The sequence below is a fragment of the Dipteris shenzhenensis genome, chromosome 9 (genome assembly GCF_047967505.1).
Source record: "Dipteris shenzhenensis isolate YYH24624 ecotype China chromosome 9, Dip_SZ_1.0, whole genome shotgun sequence".
NCBI classification, from domain to species: Eukaryota; Viridiplantae; Streptophyta; class Polypodiopsida; order Gleicheniales; family Dipteridaceae; genus Dipteris; species Dipteris shenzhenensis.
In genome coordinates, this window is record NC_141604.1 from 45,193,362 (window position 1) to 45,219,332 (window position 25,971).

A 25,971-nucleotide genomic window follows, 5' to 3' on the forward strand; every position below is an offset into this window, starting at 1 on the left:
ACATCCCAAATAGGACAGCATTCAGTATAAGAGGAAAGTTGAGGAAGAAAAGGGGGGAAGCAGGGGGGGGCAGTGGGCATCAAAGAAAGCACAAGCTAGAGGATGGAGAGGAGTAGCTGAGGATAAGAAGTCTGTTTCTTATTTTTGCAAAAGCACTATGGCTCATCTACAGGAGCTCACAATCGCAGGGAGTTGAGTCCTCATGGTGTATCACACAAGATCGACTACTGTCCATACATGTACAGAAGCCAATGAAGTCCACTCTGCGAGTGACGGGATGGACTGATGCTATCCTTGGTCATGCAGGACTCTACGTTGGCTCGCTACCAGCAACATGCCCATCCAAGATACTATTCTCAGTCCTCATCACCTGTTTGAAATCTATGACTACAGTCCAGACATGTGATGTCCCAACACGCTTGCACACAACAATGATCTAGCCACGAGTAGAAGCCACCCACATGTTAAGCCTTCCTATGTCACAAGAGGGGTGCGGGAACCAAGTGCCTCACCTGATCCTCCCCCTCCATTGCTCAAACGGTCTTCCTTAGCCCCACAAAAATAGGAGCTCCACTATTCATAAGGTCCTCATTTGAAGCTAGGCAGGGTGATAACTGCCTTTGGCTTGCATTCCTTGGAAGCATGTGTGCACACGTGTGGGAGGGGGGGATGTGTTCATGCTGTGGAGAGAGGGGAAGGGCATGTGTGCAGGCACATGCAGGGTGGACTTGCTTCGCCGCACTATAGATGTTGTGGCTTGTATTCCTATGGAGACTAGTGTACCTTGTGTGCCACATAGTTGAGCATTCCCAGCAATGTGAGGACATGCATCTTGGGATTGTGAGCTGCTCTAGATGGTTTTGTGCCATGGGATTATTCTCTATCAAAACTCTGGTAATATTATCTATTTTAGAGAAGGTTTTTTTATTGCATTGCATGTGTTTCACACACTATAATTTACTAATGTGGTCGACTGCTCACTACCTGTTTTCATGAAAACTAACGAGCAGAGCTTTAAAAATGAGAATTTGCAATTTGGTGCTAAGGAAGAAGCCCTTATATTGTGGTTCACTGCAAAATATACAACACTAAAGCATTAATCTAAGTAATCTATGGTCAAATGATTTATTGTAAAGAAGCAGATCAGATGCTGTAGAAGTGTGTTGTTTTGGTGTCTTCTAAGTTTTCCTTTTCAGGCATTTTTATAACTATGTGTTCTGCCTGCTTACAAAGACATGGGCATGGACATGATTGATGTTCTCCTTCATCTGCAGATGGGCATTATACCCCCCTGGAAGAGTTCCTCCTTCAGTTGTTGTACATGCAGATGAAGCAGATGGGGATGCAGATGTAGATTGTCCTTCATCTCTCCAGGTCTGAATTTGTTTTCTTTGTCAATCTGACAACATTCGATCTTTCAAGTGAACGTAAGCATTTCTCACGGCATTGTTGGTTGCAGTGGTGGCTGGATATATATCCAACATTGGAAGATGAAGATAAGCCACTGGAATGTGTTCAGGCCCCTGGGGAGACAATATTCGTACCCAGTGGTTGGTGGCATTGTGTCCTCAATCTCGATACTTCAGTTGCTGTTACTCAGAATTTTGTGAACTCTGTGAACTTGGAGCTTGTCTGTCTTGACTTGGTCCCTGGGTGTTGCCATAGAGGTGTTGCTCGAGCAGGAAGACTGGCTTTGCAAGAGTATGCTGCTTTCAATACAAATATAGAGGCCACTTCTGTGGAGTCTGTAGGTAGTTTTGAATGCAAAGAATTTGAACAAGCTAATAAGCCTCTGACTATGGGGAGAAGAGAAAATGAATGGAAGTTTTCAGTGGAATTTTTGTCGTCCTGCATGGAGAAGCCTCCCAATCCTTTCCTGTCAGACAGTAATGGAAAAGGCTACCTAAGACCAGAATACTTACGTAAATGGCTACGAAGGTTATGGTTTGCGAGATCAGATTTGCGTCAACAGATTTGGAAGGTATGTAAATGCGTGTAATTTGGACTTGTCTTTATGAATAGCCGGAATTGAATGCAACTGATGAGCAGTGCATGAAATATGCAGAGCATAACTGGCTGCTGTGAACCGATTTTCAGCACGGAAACATGCTTTTCAAATTTTGTGGAATCCTTAAACATTTCCCTGTAGGGTTCCTGATCTTTTAATATCTTTGCATCCATGTGTTGTTGGAAGGGTGCATGCATTGCTCTGGATGCAAAAACTTGGCTGGACAGGATCATATGTATATGCAATGCTCATGGTCTTTCCCCTCCCATAGAAGATGAGCAACTACCTGTTGGAAATGGAAGCAATCCAGTGAGTCTACTATTTCTTTCTGTTTTGTGCAAACTGAAACACATTTTATCTATGGAAAAATGTTTGTATGATCTTCCTTTTTTCAACTTGCAGGAATAATTTTTTATAAATTAGCAATAAATGGGCATTACAAAGCTAGTAGTGTCGAAAGGTATGTATGTTTTCGGTCTACTCACAAATAGCATCCATCTTGTCACATCAAAAGGCCAGAAATTTACGAGGGTCACTCCAAGAAAACAACATGCAGCACAAGTTGACTTTCCAAAAGATTAAGGGTCCTTTTTCTTATAACAAAGTGCTCAAATGAGATGAAGATGCCCAAGGCTTGAAGCTCCACATCAAGAGGCTCAAATTGACAGTGGCTAAAGCTAGTCGCCATCCCATGTATCAGTCCACTCATCAGCCAGAGCATCCCCCTTCCTTGATCACGGAGCCACCTTGCATGCATACATTCCCTTCAAGATTTTCCAGCCACATCATCACGTAGAATTTAGCACTCTTCCATTAAAAAAATGCAAATATCCCCCAAAGCACATTAAATGCACATTTTGGACCTTTGGTCACACAATTCCCACACACATTAGTGCAACCAGCCTCTGCGATAAACAAAAGGGCAGTGATCTTCTTCTACTCAGTCATAGACTTCATAAATAGCCACAATGCAAGCTTCAGTCACTTAAATCACTTAGCACAACTTAGAAACAAGCTTCAACAACAACAAAGGTGAGGCTAGAATGCCCCTGGTCCCAAATGCCTTGGCGCCCCTTATGGTATTTATTTAATGCTTCTGAATGGAAATGCTTTACAACAAGGGTTCCTCTCTGCAAATCCTCTACTTGTCTTCAAGGCATCTAATCCGAGTGCACCACTAGAATTCTCACTGGCAAGGCATACTCAGGAATTGACTTTTGATCTGACACAACTTAGAGGCATTCAGGCATCCAAACCACTGGCAAAGGCAGCCTCAAGGCTATCGCATGCATCCACACTGTCCTTGGGCCTTCCACAGGATCACCCTTGCCTTTGGGTGGTTCCTAGAACCTGTTGGAGTCCTGAAAGGACTACACACAACACGCATGCACTGCAAAAAGCTGCAAAGCAAGAACGAACAAGGAAAACCGAACCTGGAACCAACTCCCGCTGTCTGTGGTAGAGGGGCGAGCTCCTTCCTTGCACCTATCCTCTATCCAGGCTCCCCGTAGGGTGGAGGTGTCTTCCAGCAATTAGGAGAAGAGAGAAATGAAGGTAGAGAGCAAAGGGTGAACAAGAAAGAGCTGTAGAGGAAAGATGGTTCACAGATCTGCCCCGAAATGATTGCCTTGAGATCTTTGCCTGAGTCCTCCTAAGAGAAGGTGCCAAAAGCAGCAGGGAAAGTTCCTCCTACAGCATGCACTAGTCCAAAACAGCTCCAGAAGCCACCACTCAGCCAAAAACATGTGCACAAAGGTCCAGCACACCAAAAGGCAACCTCAGGCACCTGCTGGAGGCAGCTGAATACGTCCGTACAGCCCGTACGAAAGTTTTTAAAAAGTTCAGAAATGACTTCTGGCACTTCCTAGAAGTGCGTAGTAGCCTTGGAACAGTCAAACCAAAGTTAAAACGGCTGAAAACAGGCTTGAAACAGCTCAAACAGCTTAAAAACTGCACAAGAACAACTGAGAACGTCCAACACCTCTGGGAGAGTGAGGGGAGAGAGATGGAAGGTGGGGGAACGGCATGCATACACATGCATGACAAATGGCACCTCCTCCTTGCCATTTGCCCATTCATTAAAGTCCTAACCCCCATACCAAGGACAACGTTGGTTGTCCTTGGGCCCAACTTTTTTAAAGCCTTTGCCTTGCCCCTAGGACCTAGTGGTGCACCTAGACTTTGCCCTTAGGAACTTCTAGGAAGTGTGCACTTTCTCTAGCTAGTCCCTCACGGCCAAACCATTACAACACTTAACCATGGTTAACCCCGGGTTAAGCATAGGTTGAGTTACGAAGATACTTTACATCACTTTTCACGTCCTCGTGACATTAGCATGCACATTAAGGCTTGCATGCACCCCCGTACACACACATGAAAAGCCCCTTGACATGGACACCGGAACATATCAAATTCCTGTAACATGCAAGTGCACATTGACTCAGGAAAATATAAAAAAACCCTTCATGACTTGACTTTACGTGACCCCAAAAACATTTCACTTGACCACACACTGGACACGCTTGCTCTGGAAGTCTGTTACAACCACATTGCATTTCATCATTTCCCATGAAGTCCCTGCAAAACATACTTTATTGTCTCAAAAATCTATACATTAGTCCATCATGCTTGTGAAAGAAAAATCCACAAATGCCAAAAGCTCACACCTACCCTAGATGTGTACAACTATGTGCCTACCCACAGCTATATACAGTGCTCAACAACTTGATACGGGTTTTGTCCTATCACCGTCATACATGTTCTATAGGGAATTTATACATGGTCTACTAGGATGCCATTTATACATAGTGTTATGGACCATTCATCCATGGTCGAAACTGTTTATGCAGGTATAATCATGGACATATGGTTGGCTATCTCTTAATCATGGACATATGGTTGGCTATCTCTAGATGGTCCTAAATCATTTTTACATGATCTAGGTCACCGTTTACATGACCTATGGATGTGAATAAGAAATAGAAAGTGACCCTTGTAAGAGCTCGCAAGATTCGACAACCTTAGGATAATCTCTGGAACCATGCATTTACTCTACTGCTACCATGCCCACTCCATGTCTTTGTCATAGCTACTTCAATGACGTAGCTACTTCAATTACGGGAAGACTTGCATATATGCTAACATAAATAAAGATGTGAGCTGAACTTCCAAGATGGTTTCACTCTGCTGCATGTTGTGTTGTTATTTTCTTGTCAATGCTTACATTGTGTTAGAGGAATCTTCAGACACTAAATGTCAGATTTTACTTGATGGTTTCTCAATCACCCTCTTTGCATGCATCCCCTTTGTTAGGAAATCTTCCCTTTTTGGCTCTGCTTTATCACAGGTCATTGCAGAACGAACTTGTGTGTTTGTGGTTTTTTAACTAGGAAGACTGATAGTTCTTACCAACTGGACTGAAATTTTGTTCCAGGTTTACCTTCTTGGAGGCTATGCAATAAAATTAGTTGTTGACGACGATGGTGAGGAGAAATGTATTGATGGTCTAGCTTCAGAGGTATGTTCATGTTGCTGTTACTTTTTGTTCCTACAAAGTACATGAAGAGGGGAGAAGTGTTGGATAAATTTAGCAATGGCCTTGTATCTCTTAGCAATACACAATTGTGGTTGTGATCTGTTAGCTAGTTGTGACATAGAGTCTAAACTTAGTTAAAACTGAGCTCAAACCTACTTGCAAAAAGAGTCAGCAATTCAAGGTGAAGCTGCCTTGAAATTGAGATAAGAGCAGCAGATCACGTTTGACTGTGCGCAAGAGAGAGAGAGACGCTGTTGGTGACCGTACTATTAATGTCCACTAGAGATCCAACAGGATATATGGGACAAAGAATGACCGAGATTACAAGTTGCAGCTCTATAGATAGCTTGCCAAAGGTGTATATTTCATTTTACGCTTTTGATTGATCTTGCTAACGTGTGCGCCTTGTCTGAGACTGAAACTGGTCTTCAGGTAACTCCAAAGGGCAGTGAACAGATAATAACCAGCAAATACTTAATTTGCAGCCATTTCGAAATCCCACAGCAAACCAAAATAATTTCGAACACTAGATTGCCCTCATCCTAGCACCAAACACGAGATTGGCCCTAAACTTAGCGCCCCTTTTGGTATTTCTTTATCATCTATTCAAAAGGCATCCAAATATAAGAAAAGCACCGTTGTGCATCAACCCGAAATCAGAATAATCCATTCATTGTCACTTCCGTCCTGCTATGCAATCACAGAAAGGCATCCTAGTGCAATGCAATATCCCATGGCAGCCTTTCTTCTAAATCTGGATTATAGTTCTAACCTGGTGTCTCTGATACCCTTCAAGGGAGTCCTGGCAGGAAAGAAATCAGCCAAGTCTGTCTTGGCAACTCTGATACCCTTCACGGAGTCCTGGCAGGACAAAGACGAGCCAAACAACCAACCACGGCTGTTCATGGCACACAGAAAGGCTAGCTGCAACAAGGCAATAGGATCTAGAGATTTTGAGGTAGTAGGAGAGCTTCTGGGAAGCAGGATCTGGAAACTTGAAACAGACAACAAGCAAAAAGGCGAATCTGTCTGGAGCAGTTCTCAATCACTTGGGCAGGCGAAATCAGCGGCAATAGCCTTGGAAGAGGTGAAAACTAGCAAAAACTATTTCCTTTTGGCACCCTTCGGCCCTTGCCAGTCCAATCCTGGTAGGCGAAATGGATTTGGTACCAATCTTGCACCCCGAAAGCCTGTCTGGTGACCTTGGAGTGGATCTAGAACAACGAAATCAGGTCTGTCAGTCCCAGAAAGCCTCTGGCAAGTGCGACTTAGCAAATCCTCCCGCCTGGAAGCAAATTGAGTTGCTTGGAAGCTCCAAACTGCCCGGAAAAGTGTGATTTTGATAGGCGTCTGGCCTGGAAGGGTCCTAGAAGAAGTGCGAATCAGATTTGTGCCTTTGGGAAGGCATCAACAGTAGGCATGCTGCAAAAACAAACTGATTTGGAGGCTCCTAGCACAAAAATGAGATTCGTTTTTGAGCTTCTAGCAACCCATCAACAGCCCACAGACTGCCCTAGTAGTCAAAAATCAGCGAGGCGATGTGATACAATAGTCTTGGAGCACTTTCCCAACCAGTGACGTGCCTCTCCCTGTTCTTCTGTGGTCCAGAAAACTACCTCAAAGGCAATTTCGCCCTTTTTTGCTTGCTTCTCAAGCCAACTTGCTAAACGTGGCCCCTTGAGCTATTTTTAGCAGCGGGAATTTTATCCCTCTCTAACCTTCAGTCCCTTGCCTTGGCCCATGGAATTAATTGCACTGAAGTGTCCTTTTCAATTTTAATCAATTTGAGGCCAGGTCTGTCACCGTAAATTTCTAAAAATTAGAAATTACGTCCCCGTGACAGACCCCCCTCTTGAAACACAAAAAATGTCACCTTTTGCACTGAACTTTTTTCTTTGTTCCATCAAAACCTGCAACAAAAGTTTCAAGCCAAGTGGAAGCTTATAGCCTCGGTTAGTCAAGAACAACCAGGCATCATTCCACAAACAGTAGACGTACATGCTCAGACAGACAAGATGCTCTATATGGCCATCCTGTAGGACACACATAAATGATTTATCCTCTCATGGACATCCCGTAGGACCCAGAGCACGAGGTGCATCAGAGCATACACAAGCACTTAATGCATGCAAATAAGTATTTCTCGAGATGATTTACCTACTTTATGGCCATCCATTTGGACCCACAACTTTTGGTACATCATGAGTACACACAAAAACACTTCATGCATCAGACAAACATCCCATGCATACTTTTCACACATGTTCCTTTCAATTATTTACCCACTTCATCTTATGGCTATATGGGACTATTCAAATCTATCCTGGCAACTCTAAAAGAGTCTTGGGAGGAAAGAAACCGTCCATAATCCGTGATATATTGTGAACATATCACACAAGTTCACAATCCAAACCACACATATCACAAGAATATCATAGAAAGTGAACCAACTAGTTTGGCAATGACCATAGTTTACCATAGTTTACCATAGTTTACCACCTTCTGTTTTTGTTCTAGCAGGTAGGCCATCTTGCTTCTCGACGATATTAGTGATTGTGGTATGCTATTGTGTCTCAGATTTAGGGATACTCCCTCTGATGAATCCTCATGTAAGAGTGGCATATACTGCCATTACAAGAATGTGCCACGTGCACAACAAGATTGGTGTTGCAGATTTATATGATTTGCAGAGCCATGGATAGCAAACCATATCCAACCACAAAACCATCTCAACAGATTTGGCAAACTCTGCCATTTTCTTACATATACGCGTATCATAGTTCAAAGAAACGTTTCAATACTTAGAAACGTGAAACGTTTCAAAACGTTTTGAAACGTTTCAAAAAAACAGGGGGAGTTTCAAAAATTTAGTTTGTATTTTGGGTCTTAAAAAATGCAAATTTTATGCCCTGCATACAAATAGTATGCTGAAACTATGCAAACTAAGCTAAAAAATCACAAAATGCCTTCATACAATGCCTATAATGCCCAATGATTTTGGAAGTACTCTAGCCTGTAAGTTGCTACTAGCTAGTTTTTACAGAAGACTAGAGATAATTTAAATTAGAGTGTGAGCTATGAACTTTCAAAATTAGTAATATAGAGACTAGAATCTAGATTACAAAGTTTAAATTTCAAACTTTTTAATTAAAGTTTACTGAAATATTGATATCTTTGATTTAGGTTAGTACAAGTAAAGGTACTCCACGTTTCATTGGTAATGAAACGTTTCGAAACGTTTCGTTACCAATGAAACGTGTTTCATTGTGACTATGACGCGTATATTCAAGATTACAAGATAAACAAGATAGACATGCAATATATGATTTGGTAGAGCTACAGGTAACCAACTCATATACCATGTATAGAGTGACTAGTACACTAATCTAGAAGTCCCACAGCAGCTATACAATCAACAAGCGGTACCTTGGGTGAGACATAGAGTGTCACCAAGTGACTTTAGATATCCGAAGCATTCCCGAAGCATTCTGTACCAAGGAAAGGGAGGTGCTACGCCCCTCTTGAGCATCATGCAATGCTCCAGACCAACGCTTTGCTGAGCCTGAAAGCCACGACTAAAGTCGACTCAAACTAAAAAGTAGAGTTGCATCAATTGAGGTGAATTTGCCAGTTCACCCTCCTCCATCCTCATCACATCCAAATAGCGTCGAGGAAACTCTACCACTGTGTGCCAATAACTAACTGTTCTTGAATCAAGCTTTTGTCTTGTTCCTCTATCTCTGGTTGTTCCTTATGAGGCAAATCCTTTGGCACATCATGTGATTTCACTTCAGTAACATCTTGGCTGAATTCTCTTAGCATCAACAAGCCTCACCTCTTGAGAAAAAAATAAAGAAAGAAAGTCTATTAACGTCCACGGGAGACCAAGAGGTTTATGTGACAACATGAAAAACCAGAGTTGACAAGAGGGCAAAGTGGGACATCAAAATCACCCTGCAATACATAGGGTACTTCCCCTTTGACTAAAGTTAACCTACCCTGCCAATCAAATTGGACATTCAGCGTATGCAGCCATTCTTTCCCTAGAATTACATCCACTCTATTTAAATTCATTAGCATGAAGTCTATATCTTTTGAGTAATTCTGTAGAGTGAGGGGAATCCGCATTGCACATCGATCCCAAATCTTCTTTCCCCTGCCATGTCCACCTTGTAGACATGGTCACTCGGCTGTGTTGTAACCTCAAACTTTTGCACAAGTTTAGCATTCAAGAAATTATGAGAACTTCCAAAGTCACCTAGGATGTGCATGGTTCTGTTCTACCCATATATACGTACAAGATCATCGGGTTTGAACATATTTATATTAAAGTTACGACCTTTCTTGCAAGGACTTTGACATAAGACTATGGTATGAATGGAAGAGGTAGTGTTACTTTTGACTTTGGTCAAACTAGCATTCTTCTCCTTGTCCTTCAACTTCAGACACTACATACGCATATGCCCATTTGTCCACAAAGGAAGCAATGGCCTCCTTTACGTACTGTAAGGGTTTGCTCGGCCTTCTTCAAGCGCTTTGCAATCGCCTCAGCCAGAGTCTATGAAGGACTCAAGGCTTGAGTCTACATAGCCCTAGGAGGTCAAAAGTGCCTTTTCTGCCTACATCTGCTCAAAAATTCATGGTAGGCTGTTTTTTGTGAAGAACTCACCTTCGCCATAGTATCGTGATAGATCGTGGCTTATCTAATCGCATCCTCAAGGTTTTTTCTTCGGTTCTTCTTCACCTAAGTTTGTGCTCATTTGCCAATCCATTTATGAAAAACCCACACAAGTTGGTAGCCTATTGTTCATGCCTTCCCAGAGGTCCAAATCTGATTCACACTTCTTCTAGGAGCCTTCCAGGATAGGCGCCTATCAAAATCGCACTTTTTCGGGCAGTTTGGAGCTTCAAGGCAACTCAGTTTGCTTCCTGGCGGGAGGATTTGTTGAATCGCACGTGCCAGAGGCTGTCCAGGACTGCCAAACTGATTTCCACTCCAAGGTCACCAAGCAGGCTTCTGAGGTGCCAAATTGGTACCAAATCCATTTCGCCTATCAGGATTAGACTTCCAGGGGCCGAAGGGTGCCAGAAGGAAAACGTTTTTGCTGTTTTTCACCTCTTCCAGGGCGATTGTTGCTGATTTCACCTGCCCGAGTGATTGAGAACTGCTCCAGACAAATTCGCCTTTTTGCTTGTTGCTATTTCAGGGGTTCCAAAGCTTGCTTCCTAGAAGCTCTCCTACTGCCTCAAAATCTCCATATCCTATTGCCTTGTTGTAGCTAGCCTTTTTGTGTGCCAAGAACAGACATGGTTGGTTGTTTGGCTGGTCTTTGTCCTGCTAGGACTCCGGTGAAGGGTATCAGAGCTGCCAGGATAGACTTGGCTGATTTCTTTTTGGGTAGGACTCCCTTGAAGGGTATCAAAGATGCTAGGTTAGAACTATAATCCAGAATCGGAAGAAAGGCCACCATGGGATATTGCACTGGACTGGGATGCCTTCCTATGATTGCATAGCAAGACCGAAGTGATTGTGAATGGATTATTCATTTGGCTGATTTCGGGTTAATGCACAACAATGCTTTTCTTGTATTTGGATGCCTTTTGAATAAAGGATAAAGAAGTACCGAAAGGGGTGCTAAGTTTAGGGCCAATTTGGTGTCTGGTGCTAGGACGAGGGTAATCTAGTGTTTGAAATTATTTTGGTTTGCTGTGGGAATTTCTAAATGGCTGAAAATTAAGTATTTGCTGGTGATTATCTGTTCACTGTCCTTTGGAGTTATTTGAAGGCTGGTTTTAGTGGTTCCAGTGCCGGGATATCACCAACTTTCTAAAGGGGGGGAGACTTGTGGTTGTCGTGGATGATGCTGGGATCAGGGATATCACCCTCCCTCTCTCTCTCTCTCTCTCTCTCTCTCTCTCTCTTTGTTAACCCTGTGGCAACAAGGGCCAGAAGTGCAATCTAGGACAACAACTATGAAGAGCATTGTGTGTGTGGAGTAGCGCAAAGCTCAACTTGTAATATCTTGAGCCTCAAAAATGGTAGATGAATCTTAAAGGATGAGGATAGCCAAAATCCTCTCTAGAAAAGATCTAATCATGCTTGCAAAATCAGGATCTAGAGAGAGAAATACTAAATCTAGAGAGAGAAATACTTAAAGCCTATACTTTTGGAGACTCCTCCACTTTGTGTAGAGACCCAAAAGGTCCCTCTACTTTGTGGAGGGACACAAAAGGTACCCCCTAAAAGTGGAGGGACTCCTATCCAAAAGGTCTCCTACAAAAGAGGTCTTACGGATTGTGTAGAGACCAACATGTATAAATATCTCTCAATGGAATGAAGCTCCCATTCTTTGGGGGTCATTATTCAAGCTCACTATTGTGTTCATGCGATTGATCTCCATTGAGTCCATGCTCTCTTACACTATCATGTTCTAGCATGCCCTTACCCTTGCACTCTCTACCCTTTTATTCCCTCTTCCCTCCTCCTTCCTCCCATCTCCTCCTTCTCCTCCCTCATTCTTCTCCTCCATCTCCTCCTCCCTCCTCCTCCTCCCTTCTCCTCCTCCTCCCTCCTCCTCCCTTCTTCTCCTCTTCCTTGTCCCTCCTCCTCAACCCTCACCCCTCGAATCCGCGAAGGAGACTAGCTCTCCACTCCTCAATCTTGGACTCCTCCTAAACTCTACGATCCCTTCTGAACCCTAGAACTCCTAGTTAGCTCTCTCAACCCTACCCCCCTTTCGAACCCTGAAATCCCTTTCTAAACCCCCGAACTCCCTTGGAGGCGAGAGCCTCCATCAATCGTTATGATAAAGCTCTCTTTCTTATTCACGTCGTGCACATGAGATCTGCTTTCCATGCTTTAGCCTACACCTCTCACCGGAACACGACTCGAGGACCTATGCTACACTTGTGAACACCTATGCTACAACGAGCAATGACACGGCTGGTGACCAACACCCTCGGAACCTGTACCTAGGAAAAACAGAGATAACATTTGGCGTCGCTATCGGGGAGGTTAGCACCTAAAGCGAAAGCGGAGCACGTGCTTGCATGTGTGAAAAAGAACCCCCTTCGAAAAACCATTCAAGACACATCCCTCAAGGCAAAGGAGTGAAAAAATGCTTCCAAATGATGCAAAAAAAATAATGTTGACTTACAAAATCACATTAATACACTAAACTCCCAAAATTAACCCTTAATCCCCCCACATCCTATTAAAGCAACACCAACCTCCCTCACTTCTTTCCCCACACTTTTGCTAGCTACTTCCTTTTTCAAATTCCGTTAAGCCTCCATATTTTCCGTCTATCTCTATTTTCCGTCTACCATTTCCACCACCACCACCACTTTTTTTGTCAACCCTCCCTCCACCACCACTTTTTTCGTCAACCCCCCCTTCCATCTCCATCTCCACCTCCCATTATCTTTCTCCCCACCACCTCCACTTTTTCCGTCTATCCCACATCTCCCCTTGCAATCACAGAAAGGCATCCCAGTCCAGTGCAATATCCCATGGCGGCCTTTCTTCCAATTTTGGATTATAGTTCTAACTTGGCATCTCTGATACCCTTCAAGGGAGTCCTGGCGGGAAAGAAATCAGCCAAGTCTGTCCTAGCAGCTCTGATACCCTTCACCGGAGTCCTAGTAGGACAAAGACCAGCCAAACAACCAACCATGGCTGTTCTTGGCACACAGAAAGGCTAGCTGCAACAAGGCAATAGGATTTGGGGATTTTGAGGTAGTAGGAGAGCTTCTGGGAAGCAGGCTTTGGAACCCCTGAAATAGCAACAAGCAAAAAGGCAAATTTGTCTGGAGCAGTTCTCAATCACTTGGGCAAGCGAAATCAGCAGCAACTGTCCTGGAAGAGGTGAAAAACAGCAAAAACGTTTTCCTCTGGCACCCTTCGGCCCCTGGAAGTCTAACCTTGGTAGGTGAAATGGATCTGGTACCAATTTGGCACCTCAGAGGCCTGCTTGGTGACCTTGGAGTGGAAATCAGGTTTGGCAGTCTTGGAAAGCCTCTGGCAAGTGTGACTCAGCAAATCCTCCTGCCTGGAAGCAAATTGAGTTGCCTTGAAGCTCCAAAGTGCCCGGAAAAGTGTGATTTTGATAGGTACCTGTCCTGGAAGGCTCCTAGAAGAAGTGTGTCCTTAACAATTTTAATCAATTTGAGGCCAGGTCAAGTCACTGTAAATTTCTAAAAATTAGAAATTCTCGTCCCCATGACAGAGACCCTACCATGTTGTTTCTGTGAGTACTAAGGGAGAGAGAGCAGAGTGTGTGAGCAAGAGAGCAAGAGAGTAGGAGAGTGAGAGCTGAAAGCAATAGTTGCAATAGAAGAGTGTGATACAACTGAAGAGTGGGGATAGGTTTTGTCTAAGTGACAAAACCTTATCCTTCACTAACCGTAGTTAGTGAACTAACTGTGGTTAGGGGGAAAAACCTCTAAAATGAGGGAAAAGTACCCCTAACCTACTTATTACATTACATTGGTCACTGCTAAATTATAACAATAATTCTAACAGCCCCCTGCAGTGCCAGTGTCATGTACAAGGAAATGATCAATCACCAAAAGGAGATAAGTTCAGGGCACTGCGAAATGCAACTTTTCACGTGGAAGTGCTTTGGTGAAAATGTCTGCAACATTGTCATGTGGTGACACATAGATCATACTGATCTCTCCTGCATGCAACTTCTCTCTGACGTAGTGATAGTGAACCTCAATGTGCTTCGTGTGAGCATGAAACACAAGATTCTTTGCCACTGCAATAGCACTCTGACTATCAGTGAGAATTGGAGAAGGACCCTCCAATGAAAGATGAAGATCAGCAAATAAATGATGCAGCCAAACACATTCAACTGTCGTTGTGAAAGCTGCCTTGTACTCCGCTTCACATGAGGAGGTAGCCACTGTAGACTGTTTCTTGCTCAACCAAGAAATACAAGCTTTGCCCAAAAAGAAACAATTGTCACTTGTGGACTGCCTAGTGTCATAGTCTCCAGCCCAATCCGAGTCACTGTTGGCATGCATGTGCAAGTCACCTCCCCTGGGAAACATCAAGCCAAAAGACTTTGTACCTTGCAAGTAACGGAAGATGCGTTTTATAGCCTGCCAATGCATAGTCTTTGGACTGCATATACCTGCTCACCTAAGAAACTGCAAACTGAATATCAGGTCGTGTATTGCAGAGATAAATGAGGCATCCAACAGCCTGACTATAGAGTGTGACATCAATTGATTCACCTGCATCATGCATTGTAAGCTTCAGTCCCGGCTCCATGGGAGTAGCTATGGGCTTACAATCCTGCATGTTGAATCTGTCCAAGAGTTTCTGCACATACTTGGATTGAGACATAACGATGCCACTTTTCTCTTGAGTGAACTGGATCCCCAAATAAAAGTGTAGCAGCCCCAAATCTGACATGTCAAAAGTGGTCTGCAATTCAGCTTTAAAATCTGCAATATTATCCTCATTTGACCCTGTGAGCAGTAAGTCATCTACATAAAGAATGATGACTAAAATATCCCCCCCATCCTTCTTGATGTAGAGGGTGCTCTCAGTTGGACTATTGTGCAGCCCCTTGCTGGTCAGAAAGGCATGAATTTTGGCATACCATGCACGTGGGGCTTGTTTTAGCTCATACAAAGCTTTATTCAGCTTGCATACCTGAAGTGCATTTCCTGAAATTTTAAAGCCCGGAGGTTGTTTGACATAAACCTCTTCCAACAAGTCTCCATTAAGGAAAGCTGTTTTAATGTCCAATTGATGAACATTCCATTCAAAATTTGCAGCCATGGCTATAACTAACCGGATGGTTGTCATTCTGGATGTAGGAGCAAAAGTCTCCTCATAGTCTATGCCCTTTTTCTGAGCATATCCTTTTGCAACCAGCCTTGCCTTGTACAGATCAATGGACCCATCTGGCTTTCTTTTGACTTTGAAAACCCACCGTGTACCTATGGCATGTTTACCTGGTGGCAAATCCACAACTTTCCATGTCTGATTTTTCTGAATGGACTGCAATTCATCGTGCATGGCATTCATCCAATGCACATTATCCTGTGCTTCTTCAAATGTCTCAAGCTCCTCCTCATCAAGAAGAATACCTGCATAAGCTGATTCAACTGAAAGAGCTCCCCTCCCATGCCTTACTGCACTACGAGTTCTGCCACTCTCCCTGAGAGTTTGTAACAGCCAATTTGGAACTGTTTTTGCTGCATGTATATCTGCAATTTCTTACTGAACGATCTCTTTCACTGCTTGTGGAGGTGGTGAGACATCCTATGGTTGAATCGGAGCATGTGTAGGTATCTGTAAATTGTGATTTGCATTAGATATATCAGCAGGGGAACCCAAGGCAATGGGTAGTAATCCCTCAAAGACATCATCGGAAGAAGTAGGCATATCAAATTCAGCTTGAGTGTGAGCTGAATTTTCTGAAAATATAACATCTCTATTGACAATAATCTTGCGTGTGACAGGATTGTAGAGACGGTAGCCCTTGCTCTCTGCACTGTACCCAACAAAAATGCATTCGATTGCCTTATCAAACAACTTATGCCGAAACTCAACGGGCACATGAGCATATACAAGGCATCCAAAAACACGAAAATTATCCACAGAAGGCTTTCTCCCTTTCCAAACTTCATAGGGAGTCTTGGTCTTCAAAGCTTTTGTGGGAGCCCGATTCAAAACATAATTGGCACACATGAGACCTTCAAGCCAAAATTTATGAGGTAATTTTTTGCTTTTTAGCATGCATCTATCCATCTCCATAAGAGTACGATTTTTCCTCTCAGCTTTGCTATTTTACTGAGGGGTTAGCCTCACTGTAAGCTGATGTGCAATGCCCTTGTCTTTCAAAAATGCGTCAAAATCTGTAGACAAATACTCCCCTCCTCTCTCTGTTTGTAATGTCTATATCTTGAGTCCTGATTCATTTTCAACCATGGTTGCAAAGTGTTTGAAAACCATAAACACTTCTAATTTGCGTTTCAGCCCATAAACCCAAGTGTAGTTGGAGTAGTCATCTATAAAAGTGACAAAGTAAAGATGACCACCCAATGATGGAGTCCTCATGGGACCACAGACATCACTATGAATAAGCTGTAATTTTCGAACAGCTTTTACTGATCCATCCTTCTTGAAAGGAAATCTGTGCATTTTACCAAGAATGCACCCTTCACAGGCATGTGGAGGAGGTGTTTCAAGAGGAGGCAATGCATCAACCATAGCATGTTTTTGAAGTGTCATCAAGCTGCCATAATGCATGTGTCCATATCCGGCATGCCATAACTCCGCATTTTGCATAGCAGCAGTAGGAGTGGAAATTGCAATAGCATGTGCTGGTCTTTTCTCATACATGTCAAGTTGAAAAAGACCACGTAACAAAGTGCCAGACAATCTCAAGGCATAGTCATTCTCTCTGTCATGGATTGCACACTTGTCATCTTAAAAAATGACATGAAATCCAGCTTTGTTAAGAGTGGACACTGAAAGTAGATTTTTTGTGATACCAGGCACATACAAGACATCAGAAATTTTGAATGTTGAGCCATCAATGGCTGTAAGTTCAACTTCTCCTGTACCACGAACTGAATAGGAGGAGTTGTTGGTAGATGTGACCTTTTTACCAACGGGAGGTGGATGCAGAGATGTGAAAAGACACTTCCTGGAAGTGATATGCTTTGAGGCACCACTATCAAAATACCATGTATTTAGTGTCTCATTGGCACTGAAAGCTGATGCATCCTTGGAAGAATTATAACTGCATGTCAGAAAAGCATAAGAGTCATCATTACAAGTGGCTGTAATATCCGGAGCAGCCAACTGAGAGTCTAAAATGCAAGACAAGAAGGCATAGTCGTGTTCCACAAAGTTGGCTGTAGCTTCCTCATTGTCAGATGCATGAGGAGCTGAATCTGAAACAGCCATACCGGAGCTGTTTTTCTTTCCTTTTGCAAGCCTCTTCTTGCATTCTCGAATGTAATGACCTGGCTTTTTGCAGTAATGACATATACCCTTCTTCTTGGGCTTACCTGCATCACCCTTAGCCTTTTGAGAAGGCTGTCCTGAACCACTGGAAGGCTAATTTGCTGATGTCTTTGCTTGTCCCTTTCCTTTAGGCTTGAATTTTGAAAGCATGGCATGTTCACCTGCTCGTGAAGCCATGTTTTTCCTGGTCTGCTCTTCCTGCAACAGAAGTCCTATCAACTCGTGAAAATTGAGAGGATTTGCACCCCCCCTCAATGACAAATTTAGCGAGGTATGAAAGCTGAGATAAGACTAAGGAAGAAAATTCAGAGTAGTGGTAATCATCTCTGAATCAGGCATCATTCCGAGCTGCATACATGCTCTCCAAAATATCCCATGCTGCCTTTGAGGTCTTACACGACCGGATATGCGGAATGATGAATCTTTTCACTGAAAGAGAAATACACGACAAAGCTAAAGCATCACATGAATCCCATCTCTTTTGCTCTGGAGTAGTAGCTATAGCTCCACCAATAACTTGTCTTGCAGCTGTACCCTGCAGCTGTACCCTGTGCACGACCTCTGCCTTCTCCTTGCTGGGGAGGGGTATTAGGTGCCACATTTGCTGGCCGGATCTCATCCCCATTTACATAGTCCCACAAATTACGGGAAATCAGAATGTTGCGTACCATAAAACTCCAGAGGGAGTAGTTGGTACCATCCAACTTATCCTCTTGTGAGAGACCACTGAACTGTAAATCATTCTGATTTTGCTGGGCCATGTCTGAGAAAGAAAATACAGCAAATGCAAATATGAATTCCCTTGCTGGGAATGGAGTGCACAATTCCCAAAAAAAAAACAGCCAAACACTGGCTGAAAATGCAACTCAAATCTCTGTAATGTCTCTGTTAGAAATCTGTTAGAGCATCCAATCTCTCCGAAAACCTACCAAAAGTGCTTCAAAACACTTACAGAAAGGCAATGTGAACTGAAACCTGTAAAATTGCTCTCCCAACACAAAAGCCCCAATTTGTGGCTTGAAATTGCAACTAGAAAGGGGCAATGGTGGAAAAGCCCCAAATGTTGCACAAATTGCACTCTGCCCGCAAAAGCCCCAAATTTCAGTGCAAAATTGCAGTGTGATTGCAAAAGCTCCAAATTTTTGCAATTCTCTGCAACAAATGCAAAGTCTGTCCACAAATACGGAATGCCCCAAATTCTTGCAAGATCTTAGCCAAACAATGGCTCTCTGCGCAATTGCCTATCACGAAACACCTTCTAGATTCCACCTGCAAAGAACAAATCTGCAGAAAGTACGGTCTCCTCAGATTGTACGGAACTGTCAGTACGAAATTCATACAATGTACGGAGTGTGTAAAGCGACTTGTACGGGGCTCTTTTTTACGGATGTACGGATTCTTGTACGGCAGCTGTACGAAACAGTCCGTACGAGCTGTATGGGCTGGCACAGATGGTACGGATAGTAGGTGTACGGCGGAACTGTACAACAGTACAGCGACGGGCTAGCGCAGATGTACGGACAGCGGGAGCTCTGTGAGCTTGTACGACCCTGACGGCATTGTACGACACCTCGAAAGCTGAAGCAAATGTACGGAGAGCAGGAGCTGTACGGGAATGTACCGAATCAGTCCGTACAGATTGTAGGGACGGACTGTACGGACGACGAGCAGGGAGCAGGGTAGCTGGGCAGTAAGCTTGCGGGCAAGAAAACTAAGAGCAGGATCTTGCTACTCTGATACCAAATGTGAGTACTAAGGGAGAGAGAGCAGAGTGTGTGAGCAAGAGAGCAAGAGAGTAGGAGAGTGAGAGCTGAAAGCAATAGTTGCAATAGAAGAGTGTGATACAACTGAAGAGTGGGATAGGTTTTGTCTAATGACAAAACCTTATCCTTCACTAACCGTAGTTAGTGAACTAACTAGGGTTAGGGGGGAAAACCTCTAAAATGAGGGAAAAGTGCCCCTAACCTACTTATTACATTACATTGGTCACTGCTAAATTATAACAATAATTCTAACAGTTTCTATTGGAAAACACTCCTATAAGCATGTGTCTCTAGACTATAGACCATGTCAACATCTGAGAACACGAGTTATCCTTATGCAGAAGATATGCCAGGATACTACAACCACTTAATCACATTCAGCATGTGTACACAATTAGATAGAAGCCTTCAGAACCAGGAGAGAGAACACTGAGATGTACAGCCAAATATGCAGAAGGAAAGTACAAAACCTGTCCAAAATTTGTTCCAATTCACTGGTAGGCGCTCTAAATTGCAATGTATGCTGCTGTACTACCTACTGTATTTCCTCCTGAACTGCATGAGCACTCCTGTACAGCATGCTTGCCGCTGTCCTATGCACCACTAGATGCTCTCCAACTCACTGTTGGTATGCAGTCTAATGTGCCCTGGGAACTGTCCTTGGCCGACTGCCAGGACCATCTGCAGAATAAAGTGCTTTGGATGCGCCTAGAAGCTCCTTTTATAGGGCATAAGGCCCCCAAATCTGACCAACTGACCCTCACTGTCCTGTATGGAGGACCTGCAGCAGGCCTATTTAAGGCGCTACCCAGTCCCATTCTGGCCCATCTGCTGAGTGCCTCTACTGCTTCAGCCAGGGCCTGTTCCTGGCTGCCCTAAACCCAGGCCTATTGCCAGCCATATGTGATGGCCTGTGTTGCCCATGTGGCTGCCCTACAATTAACCTGAGAACCACAATGTCGTGTGGCAGCCTGCTTGGTGTCCACATAGCAGCTTGCTTCCATCCCCCTAATGTGCCCATGTGGCAGGAGGATCACCTTCTACACCCATCATGCTGTAGGTGTCAAGCCCCTTGTCCTCCTCAAATGGGAGCTCACAGGTGGGGCATTAACCCTTATATTCCAAAGTTTCAAGACCGCTATATATAGGATCCCAACATTTTTGCTAGTTGCCCAAAAAGACTAGAGACATATCTTACTAATGTGTTGGTAAGCCCCCATATGAAAAATGTATGGTGCTCATCCTCAATATTCTCAATATCTCTTGATGGGCAGAATTTGTAAACTGTGTTCTCTCTTGGTTCATTCTCCATTTGCCCATTCTACTTTCAAGTTTATGAGAGATGGTCCTTAGTTTGCATATTATTTGTCCATTTGAAGAGAGAAATATTCTCGTTGAGATACTCTTACCTCCCATAACCCAGCATCGGTTTGCTCCCATGGTTTGATTTCTCTTTTGTAGAAGCCCATATTCTCCTTCAGCTCTTGCCATGTCTTGACTAGGAGTTCCTTAACAATCAAGTATTTGTAATATATTTGCTCCTAAGGATTTGCTCCCTAGGGAATTAGCAAAATTACAATATATGTGCTTGCTTACCAAATTACAAATATACTTATTTACTAAGGAATATCGATCTAATGATGTAGAAAATGTTGTTTTTTAAATCTATCAACTTTGCATTTAAATAAAATTGTCTCAAAACTTAGTGTATGCCTTGCCTTGTTTTTGTTTAAATGTTATATTTTGATATCATAAATATTTTGTTTCAAATTATGAAAAAAAAAAGAAATTCATTTGCATTGATAATTAATCCAAGACACTTGTAAAATTTGGTATAAATCATTTTTTAGATTGAGAAAGATAACATTCTAATCATGCATGTGACTACAATGTCCATTATATGTGATTTCCTACCATGCTTGAGCACTGGATTTGATTGGCCACATGGTCTAGAGTTCTAATGAAATCATCAACCTCATAAAATGCGCACTTTTGTACACATGATGGATTGGACAAGTGGTCTTGATGTACTTTCCTGCATGCATTTACCCGACCTCGCTTCTCCATCGCCATTTGATATATCCAAAGGCAAATTGACAGCTATTGCCATAGTTTTTATCACGGGACTTCCTCCTATATACAGGGAATGAATCAGTTAGTTGACAAGCTTACTAAACATGCCCATTTTGTCCCCAACAAGAGTCATTCATGATCTCGGATTGGCTGGCAGGTTATTGATAACGTGTTTAAACACAAAATGTTCCCTCAGGAGATTGTTAGTGACAAGGACGCCAAATTTAGTGGTCCTTTTGACAAAGTTGTTTTATTGTTGTGGGCCCTATACTCACTCCAAGTACAGCATAACATTTTAAGGTAGATGGATTGTCTGAGACAAGGAAAAAATAGGAAGAGAAGTTTTGGAGTACTCTACCAAAACAATCCACAATGGAGACCTGGGCCAAATCCAAATACTCTTCAACAATGAAGGTGCCAATCCCCTGGACGATACACACAAGAGTTCGACAGTCTATGTAAGTCATTCCCGAATCCCAAGATCATGTAAGCACATGGTGAGTCTATTCGACATTCGAGAATACATGTTTTCGTTACACAGTAATGGCTGCAACAGTCAGTTGGGAGCTTGCTGTCCAGTTTGTTTTGTTGACATGGCAAACATTCTAATGCATACTTTACCACATCGTTCCAAAGGTCTTCACAATAGAAACTGCACTCATAGGTCTTGTGATGGTTGTATGCCCTGCCATTGTAAGTCTCTAAAAGAGACAAATGACTTTCTTATACTTTACCAAATCTCTATGCAGGATTGTGTCGAATGCGAGAGAGAGAGAGAGAGAGAGAAGATTACCCTTTTGCTTATTTGTCAATAGTGCAGTTACAATTCTATTCTCAATTGCATAAAAGTGGATCGCCACTGAGGCATGCAATTCCAGATCTTTTTGCTAGTGGAATCCTGTACGATGAGGGTGGAGCATGTACAGCTGTTATGTGGGATGGGAAGGGGGATTCCTTGTTCATGTTGAAGAGGGCAGACCACCAACAAGAGGGGGATTGTTCACTGCCATCTGATTTCTATAGAACAAGATGGGTTCAAGCAGTGTTAAATGCAACATATTCAGAGAACAAGCAAGATAGTTTTTCAAATACCAGGGATATCACGCCAGTCCGGTATCCATATCTTATTACGGGTAGATGCAAAGGCGAAGACTTTGCTCATATGTGAGATGCCTTAGCCAGCTTACAACTCCATTTTCAACTCTGTGTATTTCAATTTGAAGTGGTGCACATGTTTTACTTAGATTTATTTGATCTTCGAAAAAAAGCAGCTGCTGAAATATAAGGGGCAGTCTCGTACGATTTTCAAGTGCAATGTGTCTCCTTTGTCTTTTTAATGAGAACATTCACGGATGGCATTAGGAAACCATGATATGCAGACATGTGGATTCAAACGAAAGGTTTTTTTAATGCGCTTAACTATACCTTTTTTGGACTTCGTTTTTGTACTGTTTATCTGTTATTCAAATACAGATAGAATAAAGGTTTGCATGGTCTTTATAACAGGCGTTTAAAGATGAACAAAGGTCAGCTGGTGGCTTTGGCTAATTTCCTTGGAGAGCAAATTAGATCCCTACATTGTCTGCCACTACCTCCATTGGACTGTGCTCTGGCAAAACGAGGAGATAAGGATCCTCAGGTTGAAGAAGGTAAGATGGAGCACAAAGAATTGGGTAATTTTACCGCTTTGTACTTATGGAGAGGGGAAATGCTTGTGATGTGGAGAATATGTTGAAACATAGCAGTGTTTCTGAATAGATGGTGCTAGGATTGGGAGCGAATATGATGGTCCACGTGACAACTGGATATGCAAGGTTCCTGCAGACTGGCAGCTTTTCATCGGTATGATGCGGAAGCAGCACCAACATGTACATAGCCGATTGGAGGAATGGTAGTGTTTCTGTTTATGTGGTAATTCAAACAGTATATTGATGACAAATCTTAGCATGATCCTTTTGGCTACATCTACAGGGGCTCTGTTCCTACTCATCTGAAACTACAATTGGAGGACTATCTTCCATCTGATCCTGTTGTATTGGCAGGAGTGAACAAGGTGACATTTCCTTTTACAATGTTTCCTTCTTCATAAAAAGGAAAGAGTGGTTTTCATGATTTGTCACATACCCCCATTGTTTACCTTTTGTCAGACTAGAGATTAATCAAAACCTTCCTTCCGGTTTACTAGAATATGGCCGAGTGGACCTTTACATGGCTTTCATTGTACATCTTATTACATATCTTCTTTAATCCCTATTTACATATTGCAAAGTTAAATTCCAAAAGAATGTCATGTGGGTCGTGATTAACACTTGTAGGTGATGAATGGAGTAGCACAAATGAGCCAATTACCAGTTTGGCTTCACATGGATGTGAATGATGAAAATATCCAGGTGGAACCTTGTGCACCAACAGAAAGCAAGTCATATACTGCAGACACCGACAACGGTAGACCTAATGTTGAAAGTATTGATACAATTAAAGCATGCTACATCCTTGATTTTGGAGACGTTTGTCTTGGTGAGCAGATGCATGATTTTATATTTTTCCTTCTATGGACATGGTGCAAGAAAATTTTGAACAGTGATGAGAAATGATCATGGATGATGTCTTATGGTTCTCTGCTTTATGTAGGGAATCCTGTTTATGAGTTGGTGGCAATTTATTTTTTAAATGATCAGCAATGATTATGAATAATGTCTTATGGCTCTCTGCTTTATGTAGGGGATCCTGTTTATGAGTTGGTGGCAATTTATTTAGATGTGTTTCAAGGCAATTCAGAACTTTTGAAGTGCTTTCTTGCCAATTATCAACTCCCATTGTCAAACAACCGTAGTCAGATGTTATCATCACCTGTGAAGGGGTGGGAACCTGAGATCAATACTGAGGACCGTCATGAGGTCTCTTATCGGGCAATGTAATGTTCACTCATTTCAAAACTAGCTCTTTGAGTCATGTGACTTCACAAAATTTCTTGGACATACAGGGAGAGTAAAAATAGATCAAAGGCAATTTAATGCGAAGTTGTTCCCTGAAAATCGAGCCATGCCATTTTTTTGTGTACAGATTTATTGTGGGCATGAAGGAAGGTCACATTCCTCTTACTAAGATATCTCACAATATATCATGCACCTTTGACTTTGGAAAGGGAATTTGACAGAATATTAAAGTGTCCCATAGATTTTTAATGATATTCTTGGGGGTGTGAGAAGCCAATGTACCATGTTAATTGCATATCATTAGCATTGGGATAATTATGTTGCGATATTATTTGCAAGAGACATTCTTAATTCTTTTTTTCTCTGATGGTTTGGATAGGTGTTACACTATCTTGCACGAGGAGAACGCTCTCGGTGTTTTATTCAATATCTGGAAGGAGCTAAAGGTGGCAAGAACATGGAGAGAGGTGGAGCAAAAGGTGTGGGGTGTCTTGAAAGAATATGCTAATGGGAACTCTCCACCTTGCTTATGTGCATAACAGCTGTAAGAGATATGGCTTGCAAGAGACAACTCAATGTCCTGCATTTCTTCCTGATTGTTTCTTGCTAAGTGAATAGAGGCTGCAGAAAAATGATGTTTATCATTATTTATCATCCTTGGAGTTACCAGGTTAACCTGAAGACTCCAATCTTGCATTGATTACTGCAAGCTGAAATATTTTCCCTTTTCCCTAAGATGAAATTCATGGCTAACACCTGCACAGTAAAACCTAAGCACTGTGGATGGAATGTGATGGAAAATTTACCGTGTTATGGGCTACTACATTCTATGTTGATCTTCTTGCAAAGAAGCAACAAAAAGTGCACTCTGGCACAGAGCTTAGTGTAGGTCAGGAATGTCTCATTTATTATAGTGCACCCAACTTCCTCATTTTGTGGAGTATTTTATGAAAGAATCATGTAAGGGATCATATTGGCACTCACACTTTGGGTTGAGTTGACATTCCAATTGCTCATTCGATGCAAGTTGGTGACGATTGCCTTGCTTCTTGGTATGCTCATATGGCTTGAGCAAGTGAAATTGTGAAGTATGATAGTTCTAGTGTAGACAAATGATGGCTCTCTTGATTTATAGTGCCCAAGATGCTTCGTTTTCTGGTATGGATCTTTTTGTTTAGAAACTGCATTGCTTTCTTGATATGCTCAAAATTGTTAAGAGTGATAGACAAGCTTATTGTAGATGAGGGATGCCTCTTTGGCTTCTATGCAGTGGTAACATTCTTTTCACTAGTGAAGGGAAAAACCAGTGGCATGCTTAGATGTGTAGGTGACGCTTTATTATCAGGGCCTTGGAATTATCATATTCATTACAGTAGAGTCTCCAAATGAGGCACTTGCACCTTGCTACGAAACAAGCTTTAAAGATCAGATAGCTTTTGACGACTTGTAAAAATAGTGCTATGGAATGAAGTTCTTACTTATCCCTCTCAGCATAATGACCATCAAAGTTCTTTTACAAGGTCGGTTATGTAGTAAGTCCACTCGTCTCTCTCTTAACTCTCTAAGTGTTGCCAAGCATCCATGTTCCTCTCTTACTGACATCCATCTACACTCTCTCTTGAAAATTCCAATAATGACTCACAAAATGGTCCATTTGCGTC

The 25,971-nt window shown here is 42.5% G+C and overlaps 1 protein-coding gene across 1 annotated transcript in view; it reads left to right on the forward strand.

Moving 5' to 3' along the window:
- Positions 1 to 25,447, forward strand: part of LOC147898709 (putative glycosyltransferase) — a 47,704-nt gene extending 22,257 nt beyond the window's left edge. Inside the window, exons 8-18 of the mRNA XM_087379217.1 lie at positions 1,275 to 1,374; positions 1,460 to 1,981; positions 2,195 to 2,317; positions 5,442 to 5,525; positions 22,195 to 22,538; positions 22,881 to 23,023; positions 23,133 to 23,265; positions 23,346 to 23,427; positions 23,690 to 23,891; positions 24,096 to 24,288; positions 24,690 to 25,447. Of these exons, the coding sequence (XP_087235343.1) occupies positions 1,275 to 1,374; positions 1,460 to 1,981; positions 2,195 to 2,317; positions 5,442 to 5,525; positions 22,195 to 22,538; positions 22,881 to 23,023; positions 23,133 to 23,265; positions 23,346 to 23,427; positions 23,690 to 23,891; positions 24,096 to 24,288; positions 24,690 to 24,849 (2,086 nt within the window). The 3' untranslated portion in view covers positions 24,850 to 25,447. The remainder of the gene's footprint in view (positions 1 to 1,274; positions 1,375 to 1,459; positions 1,982 to 2,194; positions 2,318 to 5,441; positions 5,526 to 22,194; positions 22,539 to 22,880; positions 23,024 to 23,132; positions 23,266 to 23,345; positions 23,428 to 23,689; positions 23,892 to 24,095; positions 24,289 to 24,689) is intronic.
- Positions 25,448 to 25,971: the final 524 nt, after the last annotated feature.